The following is a 20420-nucleotide window of genomic DNA, read 5'->3' as shown; positions in this document are numbered from 1 at the left end:
ACTCGCTACCGGCTGTATTACGCACATCACAAGGCAAGTCCGAAGCCCCAAGTGTCCAACCAGTGATTGCTACCGAGACAACGCCCCTCTTTATTGGGAGCTTGAAGGGATCGAACAAGTAATACAGAAATGCATTTCAGCCCATAGAACAAAATGACCACAAAGAGACCTGGAGGAGTGGTTACCGGACGCTGTAGCCACACGATAAAGTATGAGATGTATGGTCATGTTCGCGAACGTGCTTGGTCTGGCTGCCGAAGTTACATGACTGTGCCGTATAGCCATGACTGACATGAAATAGGAGGAAGCTCTGGACATGCAGTACTGATTGAAATAATGTTTCAAGCGAAGCTTATATTGGCTCACAAGTTTCAGTGGCATTGTTGTCACGCAAGAATTCACGTGTGCCGCATACCCGCATTGCATATGCGGATATGAACCAGGGATATGCGCGTGTGGAACAGGGATAAGAAAGAAAGAAAGAAAGAAAGAAAGGAAAGAAAGAAAGAAAGAAAGAAAGAGAGAAAGTGCAGGTGCGGGGAAAGCTGCGGCGGCGCAGATCACGTGACGCGTGCGAGCAATCAGGGTCGTTTGGTGCGTCGCGGGAACGGAAATGGGAGGAAAGGGTGTTGACGCGCGGTCCGCCGTGCTTGCCTTGCCTCAGATAAGTTTCGGCGTTCGGATGGGAAGGCTGCGCGTGGTGCGTTCCGCCGGGGAGCAGGCTGCTTTTGAGCAACGGCGCCACGAACGCGCTCGGGAAAGGGCTCGTCGTCGACGTGCCGATTCTCGCGTGAGGGCTTCCGAAGCCCAGGCGGAATGTCAGCGAATAGCCACCGACCCCGAGTTACGGGAGCGCGATGTTGAGGCCAAACGTCAGCGTCGTCTTGCCCTCCAGAAACCCAACAACGGTGGTGCACGCCTCGGCAACGCTAGCGCCAACTCCCCGGTGCGACGGCCAGATTTCTTTGTGAGTTTCTCAATCGGAACTTCGGAGTCAGCTGCAGTACGTGTGGCCGGTTGTGAATCGAGCACAGCGTGGTACTCGTCAGTGCAATTCGATCCGAGGAAGACCGAAGAAAGAAACGACAAGCTTCGCTTACCCCCATTTCCTCGCCAGCCGAGGGGCTACTGACATTTTTCTACCTCTCTCTCTCTCACATACACACATTCACGTTTGTCTAACTGCATCTGATGCTTTGAGCACACCAGTTACCGGAAGTTGGAAACCTGCGGCTCTCTGCAGCTTGCAACACCCATCCTCCTAAGCTTACGCAAGGCACGGAGACGAATAGGGGATGAGCATGCTCTCTTGTTTCCAGCTGTTTTTACAGCGTAGGCTGTTATTAGCTCATTCCAATAGCCGTTTCGGTTCGCGATGGTGTCCGCCGCCGCGACTTCCACCGAGAGCGTCTGGTGACCGTAACCACTATCGCCGGAAATGCGAAAAACATGTACCTGTTTCCCACCAGGATTGAATCCGGCCCGTTGCGCGGGAGCCAGATACTCTACCACTGAGCCACGCAAGCGCTTGCTATCAAATAGCGGGAAAATGCCCTATAGACGCGCCCTAGGTAGGCGCACAGGCGCAGACGACGAGGTGCGATTCAGACGAGGCGAGCAATCAATGCGACCCCGAGCCTCCGCCAGTATGGTGGCGTCATCTATTTAAGGCGCCTGCAAACGTAGAGCTACGTGCGCGGCTACAACCAGGCATCATCGGGCTCAGCAGACTGCTGTGCAGAGAGCATTACAAGCCGCAGCTCGCCGTCGACGCCAGGCGGATAGTTCAGATCATTCTGGTCTAAACGAGGCGAAGAGACTTTGCCGCGAAGACCCTGTTGTGTGTGGTGGCGAAATTGGAACTACTCTTGAGCCGCTCAACCAGGTTACGTTGTGACTATGCTGCGTGTGCCGCGCAGGCTTGTGGCGTTTTCCTGTCCAGGAAGCAGAGCACGAAATCCCTGATCCCCTTAATCATCTTCATCGCTACCCTCATCATCATTATGATCCACACATTTACGTCCGTTGCAGACCAAACACCCCTTCCAGTGATCTTCAATTGCGCCTGTCTGGTGCCAGCTAACCTCAGTTTATCAGGAAGTTTAACCTCAGGTTTGAACTTCCTGATGCTACTAGACCCCCTTTTTCTCTGCCGTTCTTCACTGCTCTTTCCAGGTTCACTTGGCACCGCTTCTTTAGTGTGATAAAACATCGATTACGCACCCGACGCACTACATGACATGCCAAACTACATTTTGTCCTCCTAATGTGAACCCCCATTTGTTGTCTAATCCACACCACTATATTCCTCTCCCTCAACCTTACACGTATCATTTGTCGTTTCATCACTCGTTGCGCAGTCCTTAAATTCTTCTCAAGCTTTTTGCAAACCTCCAAGTTCCTGTCCTGCATGTTAGCACCAGTAGGATGCAGCGATTGTACACTGTTCTTTTTTCTTCTTGAAAAAAGCGGTATATCTCAATTATATCACTCGGTTGTATCCTGATGCGGTGAATGTCTCACCTCCATGGACCACAGGTGTTGTTCCAAGGCTACGGCGTCAATCATTGCGGCTGTAGCCAAGAGGCCCAGTACGCACCAGATGTAGGCTGAGCAGGGCTGTGCGCGCTTGTTGCGCCAAGCCGCCACCAAGCTCAGTGTCACCTGCGCAAGGCACAGTCTTCCGGTCACACAAGTCTGTGAATACACCCCCCCTCGCCCCCCCCCCACCCCACCCCACCTGATGGCTTCGGACGCTAGGCTGTCATTGCATATAATGTAGAGCAGTAGAGCGTCACGCCCAAAACTATTTGGCGATAACACTTTCAAGTGCAGTCTACGAATAATTTTGGGCTTGACTGAATTACTGAACTATTACTGAATATATTATTTTGTGTTACTGCAGAGTAATATCAGGTGGGTAACACTTACCAAGTAGGGGTGGAGTTCGTACGCGCGAGTGTCTGATTGCAAAACAGGAGGTAAAAGCCGCTTCAAATCAACGGAACAGTACCAAGGACTATCGCTGATTTTAGCAACAGTTGGCTGCTGGTAGTTATGTTTATCTCCCTGAGGGAAGAGGCAAACTGCACTGCCTTTAAAACTTAAAGCAAATTGGGTCGGAGTTGCCTCTCAGTTTTTTTTTTTTTCGGCACAAGATAGCACTACGAGCACGCCGCGAAATCTTTGACGTCACACGATTGTGACCGCGTCCAGCCGCAGTAAAATGAAGCAATTATCTCAAAATTACCTACCTGCTTTGAACTATAGTGTATAAGTGTTCATGGAAACGAAGAAATAAGGGTACATGCACAAAAGATAAATTAGAAAATAACGGCGTCCTTGTTGGCCGTTTCTTATTGCAGGGCTAGTTTCGTTTGCTTTTCAGGCTGTTCCCCATGAAGAAGTTCTGGAATACTTGGCAGTGAACAAACCACTTAAAATATGCATTATTGTTTGCACGCTTGAACAATGATTCGTAGATCTTTCAGGCTAAGTTAACGATGGTGACAATGCTACTGTAACAAACCCATACTTGTGGTTCTCTGGAAGGGCAAAAATACGTAGTCACCGGCTTTGCCGCTAGTCGCGATGGTGGACGCAGCAAGTGCATAAAGCGGCACAGTGCCCCACTGAAGTAAGTGCCATGAATAAATAGACAACTGTTGTGTGCCTTCCCACCCCCACCCCGCCCCCCACCCCCGCCCCCCCTCCCACTTCGACCTCTAAACGAAGGATGCCGGAACATGCACAAATTGGTTTATTGCACCATTGGAGCAAGAGCCACACGACGCATTGATGTGTTTTTTGTCAGTCTGGGCCTTTGCCTCAAATGACGGTAATATCGACCATGTCATAACAGCTCATAAATATTCAATTTATATAACGTCACCTTCACACCTATTTCCTGCGCGTTGAATAAATATGGCATCAGGCCATCAGCACTCAACCCCCAGATAAGATCATACATATTCTTGCAGATTCCCAGCAAGCATGTCGAAAGTACGCACAAGGACGGATTTCACCGATTGCTCATAAAATTCTACACAAGAAGCAAAACATTCCACTAGTTCACCTAGTCTGGACACCTGGGCATGCGTCTCTCCCTGGCAATGAGCGCGTTCATGCGGAAGCCCGAGGCCTAACCCTCCAGGCACCGGTGGAAGACCAGTCCAACCAAGACAAGGTGGTAATTAACGATACCGCTTACATACACGCATATACTACAACACTAGAGACTATCCCGTAGAACATTCCCTCCACCACACGTGAAGCTAAATAGTGCAGATGCAGCCGCTTGGCGCCAGCTCCAAACTAATACGTTCCCCAGCCTTGCTCTCCGCCACACTTTTTACCCAAGCCAGTACCCCGACAAATGTCTGTTTTGTGGGGGTCACCCAAACCTCTACCATTCTACGTGGGAATGCCCCAAACCACCCGGCTTACCTAGAATACCCAACCCCTCCCCATCCTAGTGGGAAGCCGCTCTTTCCAGCACAGCCTTCGACAACCAGCGATGCCTGATCGACCGGGCCAGCCGGATAGCAGCAGCAAATGGGGCCCTGGACTGAGGGCTCCACCCTCTGGGACTTCTTTTTAAGACATCAAATAAACTTTTCTGCTGCTACTACTACTAGAATATTCATTGCCTGCACTTAAGGATTTTGAAGAGCCGACTAGTGGAATGTGGCAGGGAAAATATTCCCTTCGTTGCGCGTTTGTCGTTTCAACCATGCGGACAAAACAATCTTTGGTGTGTGAGGTGTCAAATCTAAAGGGCAGACAAGCTCACCAGGACCACTGCACTGGCGAAGCTGGCAGCCGCGGTCCTCGTGATGCCGGAGCAGATGTCGAACAGATTCTCCTTCTCTCGCACCATGTACACGGCCTGCCGTATCGTGGTCACCGATGATCCCACGTTGAAGAGCTGACGCGGAGAAAGACAGAAAGAAAAAGAATCAGTAACGCCGAGCTTGAATTCTCGTTTCATTTCTTTGCAGACCACATGGCTGAAGCAAAAACTTGGAGGACGCTTAAGTTTCGCCTTTAATATAGAACGCGACAGCTTTGAAATATCTCTAATTGCGTCCAACGCTTCCCGGCAACTGCAGCTTATGTAACCGTGATGTTTACCGGGTAACGCTGGCGGCGAATGCTTTGCACGAAGGCGTGCTTTCTGGTAGAAACGCGGCCTCTTGCGTGGGCCGATCAAAACAATTACATCAATTTCTGGCTTCTATTATTGTTTCGCACTTTGCATATTTCAGTCTGAGAAGGCAAAACAGAAGAGGCAAGCGCTGTCGGTGTGTTGTTTCATGACATTTGTTTGTGGGCTTTGATTCTCAAAATTCTGAGGAATACCGTTTTCAAGAGTGTAAGACACGGTATGAGCAAGTTTAGTGATAGAAGGGTGTGGAAATATAACTCGCATATACCGCAGGTGATATAGCAAAGCGTGGTATATACATATATATATATATATATATATATATATATATATATATGCGAAAATTTTCGCTCATGGGACGCCGGCGTCGACGCCGACACCGGATTTTCTGAGACTCGCGATTTGCACAGCACTGCAAACTTCGTGACACAGGCGTGTCATAGCTGCCAGTGCAACATTCAGTGTGTCATGAGAAACTACTACTACAGTTATTTCCGTGCGTAACTCTGTGTCTGTGCCAACCCAATAATCATCCGTAAACACGTTTTCCCAGCATCAGCACGCTTGGTCCGAAACGATATAAGTTCGAATCCTCCTCCAGTCCACTACATTTTCAGGCATAGAGCGGCGCCTGACATAAGCAAAAAAATTGCCGTGAGCTAGTGGCGTTATACTAGTCACGGTGCAACCAAATCAGGAAGGGCCATAAAGGTCCACCAAAGTCAGAACAGGAATTGGCCTCCCTGGTGTAGTATTCGGCGACTACCTCCCTCATGACTCCTGCAATTAACTTCCGTGAATAATTCGTGATTATATGAGGTTGCCATACCATGCATGGACCATTCGTGCCATGCGCGTGACATAGCGGAGAATAAAATGTCTCTTATATAACCTCATTATGAAACTTCTTTTTTTTTCAAAACAGGTAAAGGAAACGGTTGAACTATTCTATCTGTTATCAAGTCCGAAAACATTTTCTTTAAATCGTCTTTGACAGGTTGGACTATTCAGGTTCTGTCTTTTCAGGTTGACTTCATGAAAAGACCAAAATTCCCTACTCAATAATTTGGAATACCAAAGGAGCGATTTAAAAAGATTAGCCAATTATTATTCTTTATTTGTGCATTTAGGACATTTATTGCGATTGCAAAGTTGAAGTCAAGGAGTAGGGAAGTAATGTCTGCTCGGGCGGAATTTCAGAACGAACCCCACTTTAGAGCTGTCTGTTCTTCAAATAATGTTGAGGTTCCACTTATTAGTTTTTTCAAAAAACTTCCACTGATCATTTCGGACAAACTGAACTGGAACGCCTGTGTAATGTTTAGCAAATTTCGGGGACGAGTATGCCGAAAGTGTATGCCAAAGTATGCCGAAACATGCATACGAAGAATAGACAACCAACCCCGAAAAATGCGTTTTCTAGTTTTATTGTTTGTTTCTTCGTATGAGCGTGACAACAAATCGAGCACCTTGGATCCCTTCGTTCTGCTAGAAAATTGCAGCATTTCAGTAATGCTCTGAATGCACATCAAATCTATGACGCCCTCTAAGAAAGCTCTCAAGTTAACGCCACGAATTACGTTATACCGTTTCAGTAGATGCAGGGACACTGTAATATTCTCGTGAACACCGCACAACGCATTTCGTGCCTCTCAGGGCACCAAATTTTGGTGCGTGAGTACCCGCATGTGGTGCCGCACAAGACAGGTGCACGGCATTGAAAAATAGTAAAAGTAGTAAAGATCTGTTGTTCAGACAGGTATCCTGTCGGCGCAAAAGCCTGTTTTGAACAGCAGTCGATGTTCCCAAAATTATTTCATGTGGACCCTACTCTTAGTTGTCCATGCTATCAGTGTTGAGCTTGGACATAAATGTCGTAAGTTTATTGTATTATCAGCAGCATGTTGTAGCATATAGGCTCTACTTTTTGCACAACATTCAATCTGTTGATTAGTGCAATAATGAAGGATATAAACTAATTCAGATCTTTAATTTTCATAAGAATGTGAACATGGTGTTGTGAACCCAATTCATTTTCGGGTGCGCGAGGGGCGATACTGAGAGGCGACCATTAAAGAAAATGGTTTAGTGATTTTACATCACCGGGCGAAACATTCACTGCGAGTAAAAACAAATATTTGTCTTGTAACTAACAGCTACATAAAAGAGCACTTGTTTTTAGTCCCTTAATAAAACAAAAAAAGTTAGGTTCATAATAAAGCTTTGTGTCCCAAACTATAATTACAAATGTCTAAATTCAACAGGTCATATATGTGCTGTGCAAGTTTGGGCTACGCTCATGTAGCTATCAGTTGGTTAAAGTCATGCTATGCTAGACATATCTTCTGCAACACTGTTTATTTCTGTGCATGTTCTCGAATTACTTTCTCTATATTCCGTTCTTTATAAAATTGTGCATAATGTGATCTCATTATTTCTTGTCTGTATTTTATTAGCGTTCAATACATCGTTTGAATTTGTGCTATTACACTGTATTCAGCATTCCTTGGGTTTTTTGTGTGTTTTCGTTGTTTCTTGGCCCAGCTACGGTCAGCAGCCCGAGCCACTGAAGACGCTATCTTATCTTTCAAATTCACATGCATAAAACGTATCTAAAGTATGTGTTGTTGCGTATAAACAAACTTTCCTGGTCCATGTGTCGAGCGCAGATCCAATTTAAGTAAAATTAAGGTAGCACCTTAACGAACATCCAGGCAAAAATATTTGTGAGGATGCAGAACTCACTTATCTCAAGGATGATTCGCAGTAATAGGTTGTAATAATTCGTCCAAACAAAGGCCGTGTGTTAGTGCGGGTACAATCCATAAATTTAAGATCTTCCGTTCACAAAAACTCTCTATCTATGATCCTCTGCTTGCCATGTATGACTTATAGAATCTACTCAATGCCCCTTCTCTCAACTCTGCTTGTGTGTGTCTGTGTGCGCAATGCACTTGGTAACACACTTGTGAATACACTTGCCAATGCATTCGACAATGATGAGTACCCGATACACTTGCCTCTTCGGCACCATGCCCTAAAGTATTGCATGTAATGAAGTGGAAGCTAGCAGAAAGTCAATTTTGTTTGTGGATGTTGCATGATTGAATATGTCTATCCGAGCCCATTTCGGACACCCGTATTTTCAAACGGGCCTCGACAGGAACCTATTCCTAGACTTCAAGTACCAGAGAAGACACCGCCCTTCAAGAACGGTGCTTTATGATTATTATGACCATGACTCTGTCAAAAAATTCACCTTCTTTCTGGCGCACTCGAGTAGACATCGGCAAGACTTTGTTACAAGATTCTCGCTCAAAATCCACGTGGAGTGGTACTGAAGCTCAGCCACCAGATCAATTGAAGCGTGCGTGGTGCTGTCATGCAGTTTGTTGAGTGAGCGAGCAGTGTGGAGTGTCGAGTCGAGAAATGCTTAGGAATATGTCCGTTTGTCTTCCCGACATGTGGAGACGCAATCCTGTAACCAAAAATATTGCCAGCCTCGCGCTGAAAAACAGCCGATCCTCCGACTGCACCACCGGGACCCTTCCTAAAGAAAAGAAGTTGATTTCGCGGGCTCACCGTGAACACCCCGTCCATGACTGTCATGGTGCGCCTGGAGGCGATGGGCAAAGGACGGTGCACGACTTCCGTCCAGCCGAATGCCAGGGACACCAGGCTGGCCCATCGCAACGACTCGGACACGAGCGCAGGCAGCGAGGCATACAGACTCTGAGGCATAAACAAAGAGAGGAATATAGAAACGCCTGGTAGGCCTTCAAGGTCGTCATCATAAGCCTAATTTATCTTCACTGTAAAAAGAACTTTTATATTAGGGAACATTGTCAAAACATTGCTTTTCTTGCATTTTGCTATGTTGTTCTTGCACTGTTTCAAAACGTACGATAAAAAGAACGCCTCCCAGCGATGTCCATTACACCTAGTCCTGCGTCAAGCGACTCTATGCTGTGACGCTTACGTCAGTCGGCTCCTCCAAGGTATCCGGTTTTAAAATCAGCAGCTTACATTCTTGAACTTAAGGTGAACTGAAGAAATGTAAAATAATTTTCATCGCAGTAGCTGTTTTTAGGCCTGCATGATGCGCTGTTCTACCACTTACGACACCAAGAACCGATATGAAGCGACTAAAGCAATGATTGACAGAACCATACGGCCCTCCCATACTGAAAAGCAACAACCAAAACGACATATACATATTGGAGGTACACTTTAAATTCAGTTATGCAGATTTTTATGTTTATTTCAAATATGAATGAATGTAATGGTAATAAATATGCGAGAAACGTTGGGACGCCCATGGACAAAGTAGTGCCGCGTATGGGTCGTGAATGGAGCTTTCTACTAGTTCCCCAACAATGCTGTCTTTTCCGACAGGTGTGCGTGAATGGCTGCTTCTAGATGCTCTGACTGCTAAGCAATTATTTCGAGTTTGCAGTGCGATTCGTTAATGCAATTCGTTCCAGAGACTTAACTCCTACGCGAATAGTCGCACTCTCACAACTTCATGTTATGCTCTCTTTATATAAAGGTGAGCCATCTATGAAGAATATAGGAAACATCCCGGTGGTTCCTTTTTCAACTCTAATGAAGAAGCGTGCGTAAATGAAGATAGCCTCATGGTTAACGTTCGCGTTTAATGAGTGGTGTTGAGTAATACAGCTCCGTGTTCGACGGAAACGCCTCTGGCGAAAAAGGAAGGTAATTAATGTAACGAATACACTTGCAAAAAAAAAAGGCGGATTGAATACACTGGTAGGAATCGGTTTAGGTGACGCTTTCATGATTGCTTACTAAGAACCGTTCTCTTCAGCGACCATTTGCAAATAAAAAGCGCACTGCAATATTCAACACATTGTCAATGGAAAAACACTTCACTAAATCATAGATCATTACAGACTAGCCAGGGCTAGATACCCGGCAGCACATTGCTCGTTAAACAAGTGGCAATCGGTGGCTTGGCGGCTATTACAAACCAACACATTCCCCAACCCCATTGCCTTCAGTTACTATCACCCAGACGTATACACAGACATATGTAAGCATTGTAACAACCAAAAAGATCTTCAACACATACTCTTGGCAGGCCCAAAGAAACAATACAATAACAATACCTGTTCAAAACACAACAACAAAGTTTAAAAATAAGAAATTAGAGGCAATGGGAGACCATCCTGCTCAGCTTGGACCCGGATGCTCAAGCAAGAGTAGTCCAAATGGCTGAAGACGCCGCCGTGGCTCAGGGGCTGCCGGCCGCCGTCTAACGGGGGGATGGGGGAGGCCTCTAGTCATTACGCCCTCCTCTAACCACATTTTGGGCAAAAGAAAGTTATTTCTCTCGGTCAACGTGACTTGTTGCAATACAGCTGAGCATCTGACGCATGATGACGAAGGAATGACGTGGATGAAATCATGAGGTAAGAATTGCGGTGGATGAGGATGGCATGGACATGACGGCACGACAGCGGCTGTAAAAGTTGCACCGAAGCCGACGCATGACGATAACGTAATGACCGCAGCGGCATAGTGATGAGGTCATTATGGCGATGAAATGACGACGATGGATTGACAACGGTGAAAAAATTAAGATGGCATTACGGCGACGGATTGACGTTGATTTTATGTCGACGACGCAGTGATGAAGACAACAGGAAGATGACGGAACGATGACCGCGACTTGGTAGTGAAGGAACGACGACGTAGGAATGAAGATGAAGGAACGGCGATGGTGAGAATGAAGGCGCTGCAAAGACGACAAAGGGATGCAGGAGATGGCGTGACCAATAAGACGTGTTCGTGATAAAATTAACGTCAGCGCTTGCGTTGATAATTGGCTGGTCGCGGTCACCTCGCTTTGCTTTACATGCCGTGCTCGTTTTTTCTAAAGCCGGGACCGCCAATCGTGCAACACAGCAGCAAGAACCCGAAAAGTGGTGGGATAAACAATGAAAACTTCGCTTAAAAAAATAAAATGTAACTTAGACTTTTCGGGGCCTATGTGGGTCCCGAAAGGTTGACGCGTAATGAATGTGAACAAGGAACCCGTATGGGTCCCGAAACGTCGAAGTAGTATTACATTTCTGATTTATCTGGAGAGTGCATGTTTTATTTCAATATGAGTAAGTAATGATACTCTAGCTTTCCAGCACTGTCTAGTTGAAATAAGCAAACAATGAACACCCTACGGTGAACGCGTATAGTGGACCGTCTACCTGTCCCCGCGTTTTGTTTCAATGTTAAAGTGTGACTAGTACTATGGGGCTTCTGCGTTGCCCAGGGGGCGCTGCAAAAATTGTGCAAAACAGCGCCCTCAATCCGAAACTGGGGCGCTATAACGTAAAATGACTCCAAACTGTTTTGATTACAATTTCTGCAATCAGCCTACACCATTGGTGAAAACATTTTCGGGCCACTCCCAACTTCGCCTGTCTGCCACGCGACGTCACGAAAACCGCGATAGCTCCCCACCTGATATAACGTGTACACACGGATTATGCATGATTAAACCGCACAAAAGAAAAATAATCATTCCTGATTCAACGCCTTTTCACCATTAGCCCTCTGCTATTGGTCCAATATTTTCTGGCTACGCCCACTTCGCCTGTCTGTCACGCGACCTCACACAACCGCGAAAACTCACCACGTCAAAGTGACGTGTACGCGCACGAAATGCATTAATATGCCGAACAAAAGTGAAAAATTTTCTGAATAGCCACAGACTGCCCCTATCCGAAAAGAATAGAAGATGGCGGCCCGCCGATGGCTCAGGCCCTCGCTACTCGCACCTGCCGGTGAGCATGTATTTATTTGCGCGTGATGAACCTTTTTCCGGGGAAGTAAAACGTTATCGAGCCCTTTCGGCATACGACATCGCTGTGCCAACTCTTCCTTGCTGAGGATCTGTTTTAGCGGCATTCTTATCCTTCCGTTGCATGCCGCCGCGATTTTAGGTCAGCCACCTCAAGCTAAGTAAGGCGAAGCGGACCAATCGGAGAAGCCAGCACCACCCTCTTCATGCGGTTTTACATTTTCCCTGTGCTGGCTCGGCCCCATCTAAACCCTCTCCACTAGATCGTGCTCTTCGCCTCTTGTCAGCCAATTAGATAAGAAAAACCGGTGAGTGTAGACAATGTTATTGGTTTTGAAAGCGAACAATGGTGACCTCCTATAAACGAGGAGAGTGTTTGATTGGGTTGTTCAGACAACGCTGCGGGTCACCGCCCAATGCTTGCGCCAGTGGTTACGTAAATTTGACGTCAGGAGTTCGGAATCAAAATAGTTTGGAATCATTTTACGTTATAGCGCCCCTGGGTAGTACCAAGCTCGGTCGTCTGCTTCGGAAAGCACGTTTACAATATGGGCCCGCCACTTTCGGTTGTGTTGTACCACGGCTTGCAGCGAATATCGGGCGCCGAAGATTTTTTCAGGGGTGGCACGCTGCGTAAAGGCAAGAAATTATGCTACACCGAATACGTGTACGCCGTTCAAGAAATAAGCGGCGAAGTTTTAGCGCGGTGTCAATCGCAAGTGAAGCGAGTCAGGTACGAAGTTGAACTTTAGGTAAGGTTTGCACGCGGCTAGATTCAGGCGCACAAACGCGAGGAAATGCTTGCTGTAAATTAATTCACAGCAGGGATAACCAGACATCATGTGTACGGAACTGCTCGAGTGCACGATGGTACGCACCACGACGGCAGCGGTCTTTCAGCTTACCGCGATGTACGAACTGCTCGAGCGCACACGATCGTACGCGCCGCGACGGCAGCGCTCCTTCAGCATGCCGTGAAACGGCCGGCCTCCTGCAATATTTGTTGACTGCATGCCGCTAAACAAGTAGTCATGCCTGCGCTGTAGTAACCGCCATCTGTCCCTTTAGCAACTGATAAATAACTGACGCACTGCATATGAGCTTGCAGTAACGTACTACGTGCAAATCGCGCTGCAGCGCGAGCTCGTGCGCTGCTCGCTTGATGTAGCTTTTAATGACAGCGCTCGAACATCAATGTGCTGTAATCAATACTTCCTTGCTGCTCTGCCTCAACGTGCTGGCTTGAGGTCAAGGATGAGCATATTTAGCACCTCAAACCTGGGCTGGTCATAGCGGGGTAATGAAATTATCCAGCGCGCCCGACGCTCCGCTTCATGAAGACTTGAAAGAAAACGGTAGAATCTGATGTTGAGATTCAGGCCTTCTTGCTCGTGGCAGCTCACGACGCAGCAGTAATGACGGTGACGCTTTTTCACGGTTGAGCTAGGGCTCCCCGGATCGGCGTCGCCGATTTCTTCTTCTTCCAGCACTACGTCCCACTGCCCACGGACAGTTAGTTTTCGTTAAACTAGGCTGCGGCCAGCTCGCAGCGTGGTCGGCGTGGTCTCTGAGAAGTGACGAGTCTTTTTGCGCTCGCAACAGGGCTGAAACAAGTGCGAATCGAGGTAGAACTCGGGCTAGAAACGTGCTTCGCCACAGCCAGGGCTCAATACTACGCAAGCTGGTACTACCCAGATATACCTTGTCTCGCCCCCACCAGGCGCCGCTACTATACCTCAAACTCCAGCGCAAGACGCCCATACAGGGTGTTTCATTTTAGCTGCACAATATCTTTAAAAATTGCCTGTGGCAGATTCCATAATTCTAATCATTGATCGAAACTACTCGATAAAGCATCCATTATTTCCACGAGAAATCCAACTGCTTAATTGAATAATGAACATAATTACGCTAAATAACTTTTAGTTAATTTTTTACGGCACATATTTTCATTTACAAGCTGTAGCTAGTGAGTTTCCAAGCTGTATCCACTTCGAACGAACTTTCTGAGCTGTGCTAGTTTCGAGATACTAGTTTTCAAAGTGTCCGACGAAATTGAGCTTTCTTTCATTTTCTGCGTTGTGCTTCAACGCAGAAAACAGCGTTTCCTTCAGAAAGTTAACTGGACCGCCAATGAATTTTGTCGTATACCTTGAAAATTATGATCTCGAAACTGGTTCAGTCCTGAGAATTCGTTCCAAGTGGATGCATCGCCTTGTGAACTCACCGGCTGTAATTTGCAGATTAAAATATGTGCTGCAACATAATTCATTAGAAAGTTAGTTAACACAATTTAACACAACTGCCACAGGTAACTTTTAAAAATTTCGTGCAGCTAAAATGAAGCACCCTGTATGTAGACTTCATTTACTCTTTTATCCAACTCCGCTGTACACTTTCCAGAGCTGTGATGATACTTCTTATATTACGGAATGTTTCTTCTTCTTATTATTAGTGTTACCGAAAAAGGAGTTGCCATGACAATTGTGAGGGACTAAATCTGTTTCTTTTGTTTTCATTTCGATAATCATCAAAAATAGAGCGGATGCTACTGACATGCTGCAATCTGAGAAGCGAAGCTTTTGTTATCTGGGGGAATAAATTCAATGCAATTGCATTCTGGACCGCGTTTTGCACCCTAGCAATTACCTGCCTTCCAGTGCAAAACGGACAGACGCGGAGACCCTCACCACGTGATCCACGTGACCACGCATTATACTTTTTCTGGGGTGGGCCCCCTTTGCAATGACACTGCATCGAGTTTCGGCGCGGCGACACGGATACTGGAGATAGTGCAACAGTAAACTTCACTTTACTAGGCGAAACACCAACCAAGCACATGCTCCGAACCCCAGACCCTAAAAAAATACGCATATAAATGTTGACTTTGTTAAGCTGATTGTGCTCTTGGTGACCTGCATTTGTTGGAATGAGGATACTTTCGTAAAAATGATTCATCACTGAGTAATTCCGCCGAAAAGAAGGCCAACGGCCGGGACATCTCCAAGGATTGTAGAAGTGGAAGGACTGTTCTGTCTGTGAGCTATTCGGCAAGACAGCAGCACCCAGCCACGATCAAGAAAGTTTGGTAAGGTTTGCAAAAAAAGTACGCCTCCATTCCACTCTGTGAAAGTCGATGTACAGCGAAGCTGTTCCTGACGTCAGACAGATTCAACCGACGTTAGACAAGACCCACCACCACAAGCGATGCACGTCACGCGCGCACACACGTGTGCGCGCGTGACACATCCTCATTCATCTAGACACAGCACACATCCTCATTCTTCTAGGCCATCCTCCAAGCGCAAGTGCCTTATTGAACTAATTAAATTTTTGAAAGTAAACTGCGTCAGACAATTCGTAAAGTATGACTCACACACGTTTCAGACATGGTAGCTTCGGATTGTAATTCGAATATACGAGTAAGCATAATTCTGTTACACAGAACCTCAAATACTAAGCCCTTTTCTAGCCATCGTTTGAAGTCTGTCCGAGTGACCGTGGCTGCTAGGTGGCGGTACTGTTTTTGGATGAGCACGGAACGAGCCCACGAAAAATGCTGACCAACTAGAGGCTAACAGCTTCTCTGTAGAATGCTTCGCTTTAAAGAAAGCCACAACCACAGAATGTAATCATTAGACGAAGGATTGAGAATTTCCAAGTTTGCCTCACGTAGGCAACTTGTCTGCTCGCGAAACACGAACAACTGATGATGGCGACAACGTAAAGGCATCGGAATGTGCGTCGAACGCGTCAAAGTCAGCGACCGCTCATTGTAAGTAGGAATACTGCTGTTGTGGGCGATTCGTAGTGGCGAAGTCGGAGCACGTCTGTGGTCGGTGGGCGCGGCTGGTATGACGCTGACCAACTTCTAGTTGGCGCCGTGCTATAGCCCTGGTTCTGTGAGCATCGATGCGTGAGATCCAAGACGACAGTATCACCGTGATCTTGTCCGTCAGCTCTGGAAGTTTGTATAAGTAGAAAATCTTCTGCCGTAGTCAGGGTCAAGCGCACATTGACCGGCAGATGACTCAGGAATAGCTGTTGCCAGAAAGAAGCATCGATGGTGTTTGTCTTGTATCCAATTGGAAACTGCATGTGAGGAATAAATTGCATCATTGTGTGATCGGCGCGTTCTTCATCCGCGAGATGCTGCTTAAAGCGCTTCTGCTTGGAAATGAGAGTTCGCTTAATAATGGATTCTTGCGGGACGGTGTAGGGAGCCTGGGATGGTGGAGTGGCGACAAGGCCACGAACTCGCGTAATGAGTCTACTGACGTCGCTAGGCGAATTGGACAAGACGTGGAAGCAACGTGTCTGTTCGCAGGTTATTGGTTGATCAGTAAAGCGCGCTTCGAGGTGCAGGAACCAGAGGCCAGGGTCGGCGGGCTATAAATGTAGGAGCTCGACTCGAACTGCACACACGACGGTTCCGGTGGCTGGGGAATCCGTATGGCAAGCAACAGGCGCGTCGGCGTCCATCGAATCAGGCCAAAGTGATGATAGAAGGTCACCACTGTAGCTGGACGTGTCCAAGAAAGAGTTGTCACTGCTCCTGAAATGTTGACGTTGAGCGCCTCCTGTGCAGTCGCAAGAGTGAGTCATCCTGCTTTACAGATTGATACCTCGCGCGGTCGGAATTGTGCCTTTGTCAAATTGTGTATGAATGGGCACGGCTGTCTTAATGGCTGCGTGTAGCACATAACATTTATTCATACCAGAGAATCGTTCTAGCGTAATCAAACGTTAGTGACACATTAATAAAGAAAGCATTAAAACACACCTTCACAGTGAAGCTGTTCGTAGGATGAAAAGTGCTCTAAAGCGCCTTAGGCGCATTTTTCACTGTCACGCGAGAATTGAATGCTTCACTTAGTTGAAGTTTGCAGGGAATGAAGGCCATTTTTGGAGTGGTGTACCCGCAAAGTTGACATGGTGCAGATTAATTATTGGTTTATGAAAGGAAAATTACTACATACGCGTTTTTGGTTTCGTTACAGCCATTTTGCAAAGCTCGTCGAATGTTTGTACGCCATCGTTGAATAACTAACTGTGCTAGTTAGCCTGAATATGACGGAAATCTAGGGCATATTATGGGTGGTGTAGAGGTAACGTTTAAAACATGCTTTGAAAGAAAAACTAGTTCAAGCGCTCCTAAGGAAACGTGTCCCTGGAAATTGGTGATTCTGCGAGGGGGGGGGGGGGGGGGTCGCACGTATGCTGTGTTTTCTCATATTGAGAAAAACTGCGCAGCACATGATGAAAGATGCATCCCCGAACAGCTGCAGCACACTCGCCTGCGGAACATTCAGCACAATATATATTTGACAACATTCCGGCCTTACACGCCGCATTTCCTCGGCGCCTATGACGTTCACGAGCCGCACAGGACTTCGCAGGTTTTTTCTTTCTTTTTTTTTGCGGCCGCGTACTTGCGATTCGCGGTTTCGGAGCAATCAAACAAGCTGTTAGGTTGAGCTTTGCGCACATGTTACTAAAATACCAAGCGGGCAAAAAAGATCTGTAGAACTCGACTATGGCGCCTATGTTCAAGTACGCCGGTAACGAAAAGGCTATTGCGTGTGTGCTCTAATAATAGAGGAATTGGTCTCACTACTTTAGTGCAGTCTCAGCTATCGCATCCTGGAGGTAGAGTGAGACCACTTGGCCTACCTGTCATCAGACCAATGAACAGGCAACAGAAATCAGGAGTCTGACGGAGCAACTGCAGCCGGCAGGCCCAAGCTTTAGAAATCGCGTGCAGTTTTGAGGCGCGATGCACTAGGGAAAAATACACGAGTATGTACTTGTGTAGAACTTGCATTTTCTGTTTATGGGCACATGCATTTAGTCACTCCCTCGAAAAATTGTTGACTTCTTCGCACTGATTTGCAATGTAGTACCTTTCAGAGCGACATGGACACAGCAAACCTAACGAAGTTGTTGACAGATATCACCTGTTCGTGTTTTTTAGAGCCCCTGTGCGGCTTACTTAGGGGCGTGAGAAGGTTCCAAGGGTCGAAGGCATCGCCACGAAATGTCGTAGACTGCTGTGACAATGTCACCGCGACCGGAGGTGGGAAACGAGGAACGCTCTTAGGTCACGGCCTGGCGTAGGCTGTTGGCAGGGGCTACGGGACCGAGATTTGCCCGCACTGGCGTCCAAGGGGGGGGGGGGGGGGGGGCGCTCGAATGATCTAAACGTGAACCCCTCCGTAACACCAACTTCCCCTCTCCACCTGATTTTCTCACATACGGATGCACAGACACCATCTTACGCCAACTATCCTCTGTTCCTTACCCTCCTCCCCTTCCTTACCTTTACAGTGACGTAGTATCAGCACGTTCTCCAACTGTCTTCGCAAGGCGGCGGCAAAGTGTGGCAGCGGGCTCGGTATTGAGGAGGAACACTCACATAATAAAGAGCGGAGCTGGCGCAGCATCGAGGGAGATACATCGGATGTAGCGGAGAATACAGAAATGCTCAGCTCAGATGTAGCGAAGCGTGTGAAATGACTCTGGCAGAGCGAAGGAATAGCACCAGATAGAGTAAAGCTTTTGCAAGCTCTCGGGTTTATTTCAGGCTGTGGGAAGCTGGACTGCTAGAACTTCGCAAGAATGGGATAAATCGCTTGTAGAGACAACATCGTTGTCTTTGATCTATCCGTTTCTTGGGCTTGCCTAATGTGCAAAGGTTTTTATTTTTTATATCATGGGTGCTTCCCTTCTGGGGTACACGGATTGAGCAGCTCCACACTGTCTCTGCGCATCAAAAACACTGTTATAACTGAAAGTACTTGGGCTGCAGGAAATTTCTGAGTCAATACTTAGTAGAGTCATAAAGAAGGTGAAGAAAATCCTATCGCCTGATTTGCAACTTGTAGGGTTATTGCTGGTTACATAAGGTGCGGGGGGGGGGGGGGGGGCATTCCGGCCGACGTCTAGGGGGAAGCCCCCCCCCCCCCCCTCCCTTCCCCCTAGACGTCAGCCGGAATGGGCCGACGTCTAGGGTAGATGATGAATGAGGGAGCTGCGTCTCACGCTGATCGCCCGTACTCGCTGACGGGTGCAAAAAAAGCTCTTTCTCTCTCTCTCCCTGTCAGGCACATTGGGCGGATCCTGGGTTGCAAGTGATTCTAATGTCAAGAGCAACTGGTGTCATGTACAACTGGGAGGTGCAAAGAACGCTGATACAGCAACATCCGCTGTTTGAACAGAGCAACACAGGAATTCGCACTACGTCAATAGCAGGCAGGTTGGTGACTGATATTGCACGGGAAGTTGAAATGAGCTATACCCACGTGCTGTTCAGCTCGCCACGGGTTCTTGTTAAAGTGACACTTTCAGCCGGGGAGCAAGAGATGACACAGCGAGCGGGACGAAAAGCGAGGGACGACCTAGAAACATTTTTGAGTCACAAGAGACAAGAACTCACACGAAGTTGAAGACACAGCGCTGTAGTTGCCTTTCTTCATATACTTCGTATAAACAACGTTTGTACTATTTCATAACCCACAAACTGCGATTTCTTCTTCCATGACTGTCTCGTTAAATACTTTTGTTATACCGACATCTGATACTGTTAAATTCCTGGGTGTTACTCTCGACAGACACCTTAAGTTTAATAGCCATGCCAACTCGTTAATCAAAAAGGTTTTATTTGGCATCGGCATTATCATTAAAACGTGTGCATTCTTCCAACCTCATCTGATTAGCTCGTTGTATGATGCTTATATTAATAGTCATTTATCATACTGTTATCCTCATGGGGTAATGCATATGCCATTCATCTCAAACCACTTGAACGTCTTCAAAATCAGGCAATAAAATTAATTAATTTTAGCTCATTCCTTTGCCATTCTTTACCTATCTATCAACGTCTTTGCATTTTACCCATTCAACAGCTGTTCTATCACAAGTTGTCACTCATTACATTTCGTCTCTTTCATCGTGAAACATCATTAGACTGCCTTCCTTTTGATAACCTCATGAACAAAAATAATACTAGGTTTTCAGAGCGCAATAATCTTCTCTTACCTAAAATCAGGTCCAACTATGGAAAATTTACACTTCGCTTCTATGGTATTTTACTTTAGAATCGCATCCCTGTTAATATTAAGTCATCTCTTTCAGTGCAATTTTTAAACACGATATCAAAAGAATACTGTTAGCAGAACCATCTTTTCATTTGCCATAAATACATTTATCATAATAACATTTTCTTTGCATTACTTCTATCATTGTATCGTTAGGCTTCATATTTCTGTAAAAGAATTTGTATTTGGCTTGTTCATTGATATGTAGAAGAGCGAAATTTTTAGTTACGCATTACTAGATAATCCTGCGTTTGATTATTTATTGGTGGTGGTGGTGGTGGTGATGATGTTGAAGCAGGCGGGGTTAGCCTAGCATACATAGCCGGCAATT

General features: G+C 46.6%; 1 protein-coding gene across 2 annotated transcripts in view; it reads right to left on the bottom strand.

Annotated features, from left to right (window-relative positions):
* LOC119431054 (ATP-binding cassette sub-family C member 3) overlaps positions 1–20420 on the bottom strand; it is a 121440-nt gene that overhangs the window by 74992 nt on the left and 26028 nt on the right. For both annotated transcript variants that reach the window (XR_007463742.1, XM_037698518.2), the window contains exons 2-4: positions 8750–8899; positions 4793–4927; positions 2524–2664 (exon numbers count right to left, since the gene is read on the bottom strand). Coding sequence is in view for 1 of the 2 variants with exons in the window: in XM_037698518.2 (XP_037554446.2) it covers positions 2524–2664; positions 4793–4927; positions 8750–8899 (426 nt within the window). In the remaining variant the exon portion in view is untranslated. The remainder of the gene's footprint in view (positions 1–2523; positions 2665–4792; positions 4928–8749; positions 8900–20420) is intronic.

This window comes from Dermacentor silvarum, chromosome 10 (assembly GCF_013339745.2).
Source record: "Dermacentor silvarum isolate Dsil-2018 chromosome 10, BIME_Dsil_1.4, whole genome shotgun sequence".
NCBI classification, from domain to species: domain Eukaryota; kingdom Metazoa; phylum Arthropoda; class Arachnida; order Ixodida; family Ixodidae; genus Dermacentor; species Dermacentor silvarum.
This window is presented reverse-complemented; position numbering and strand designations above follow the sequence as displayed.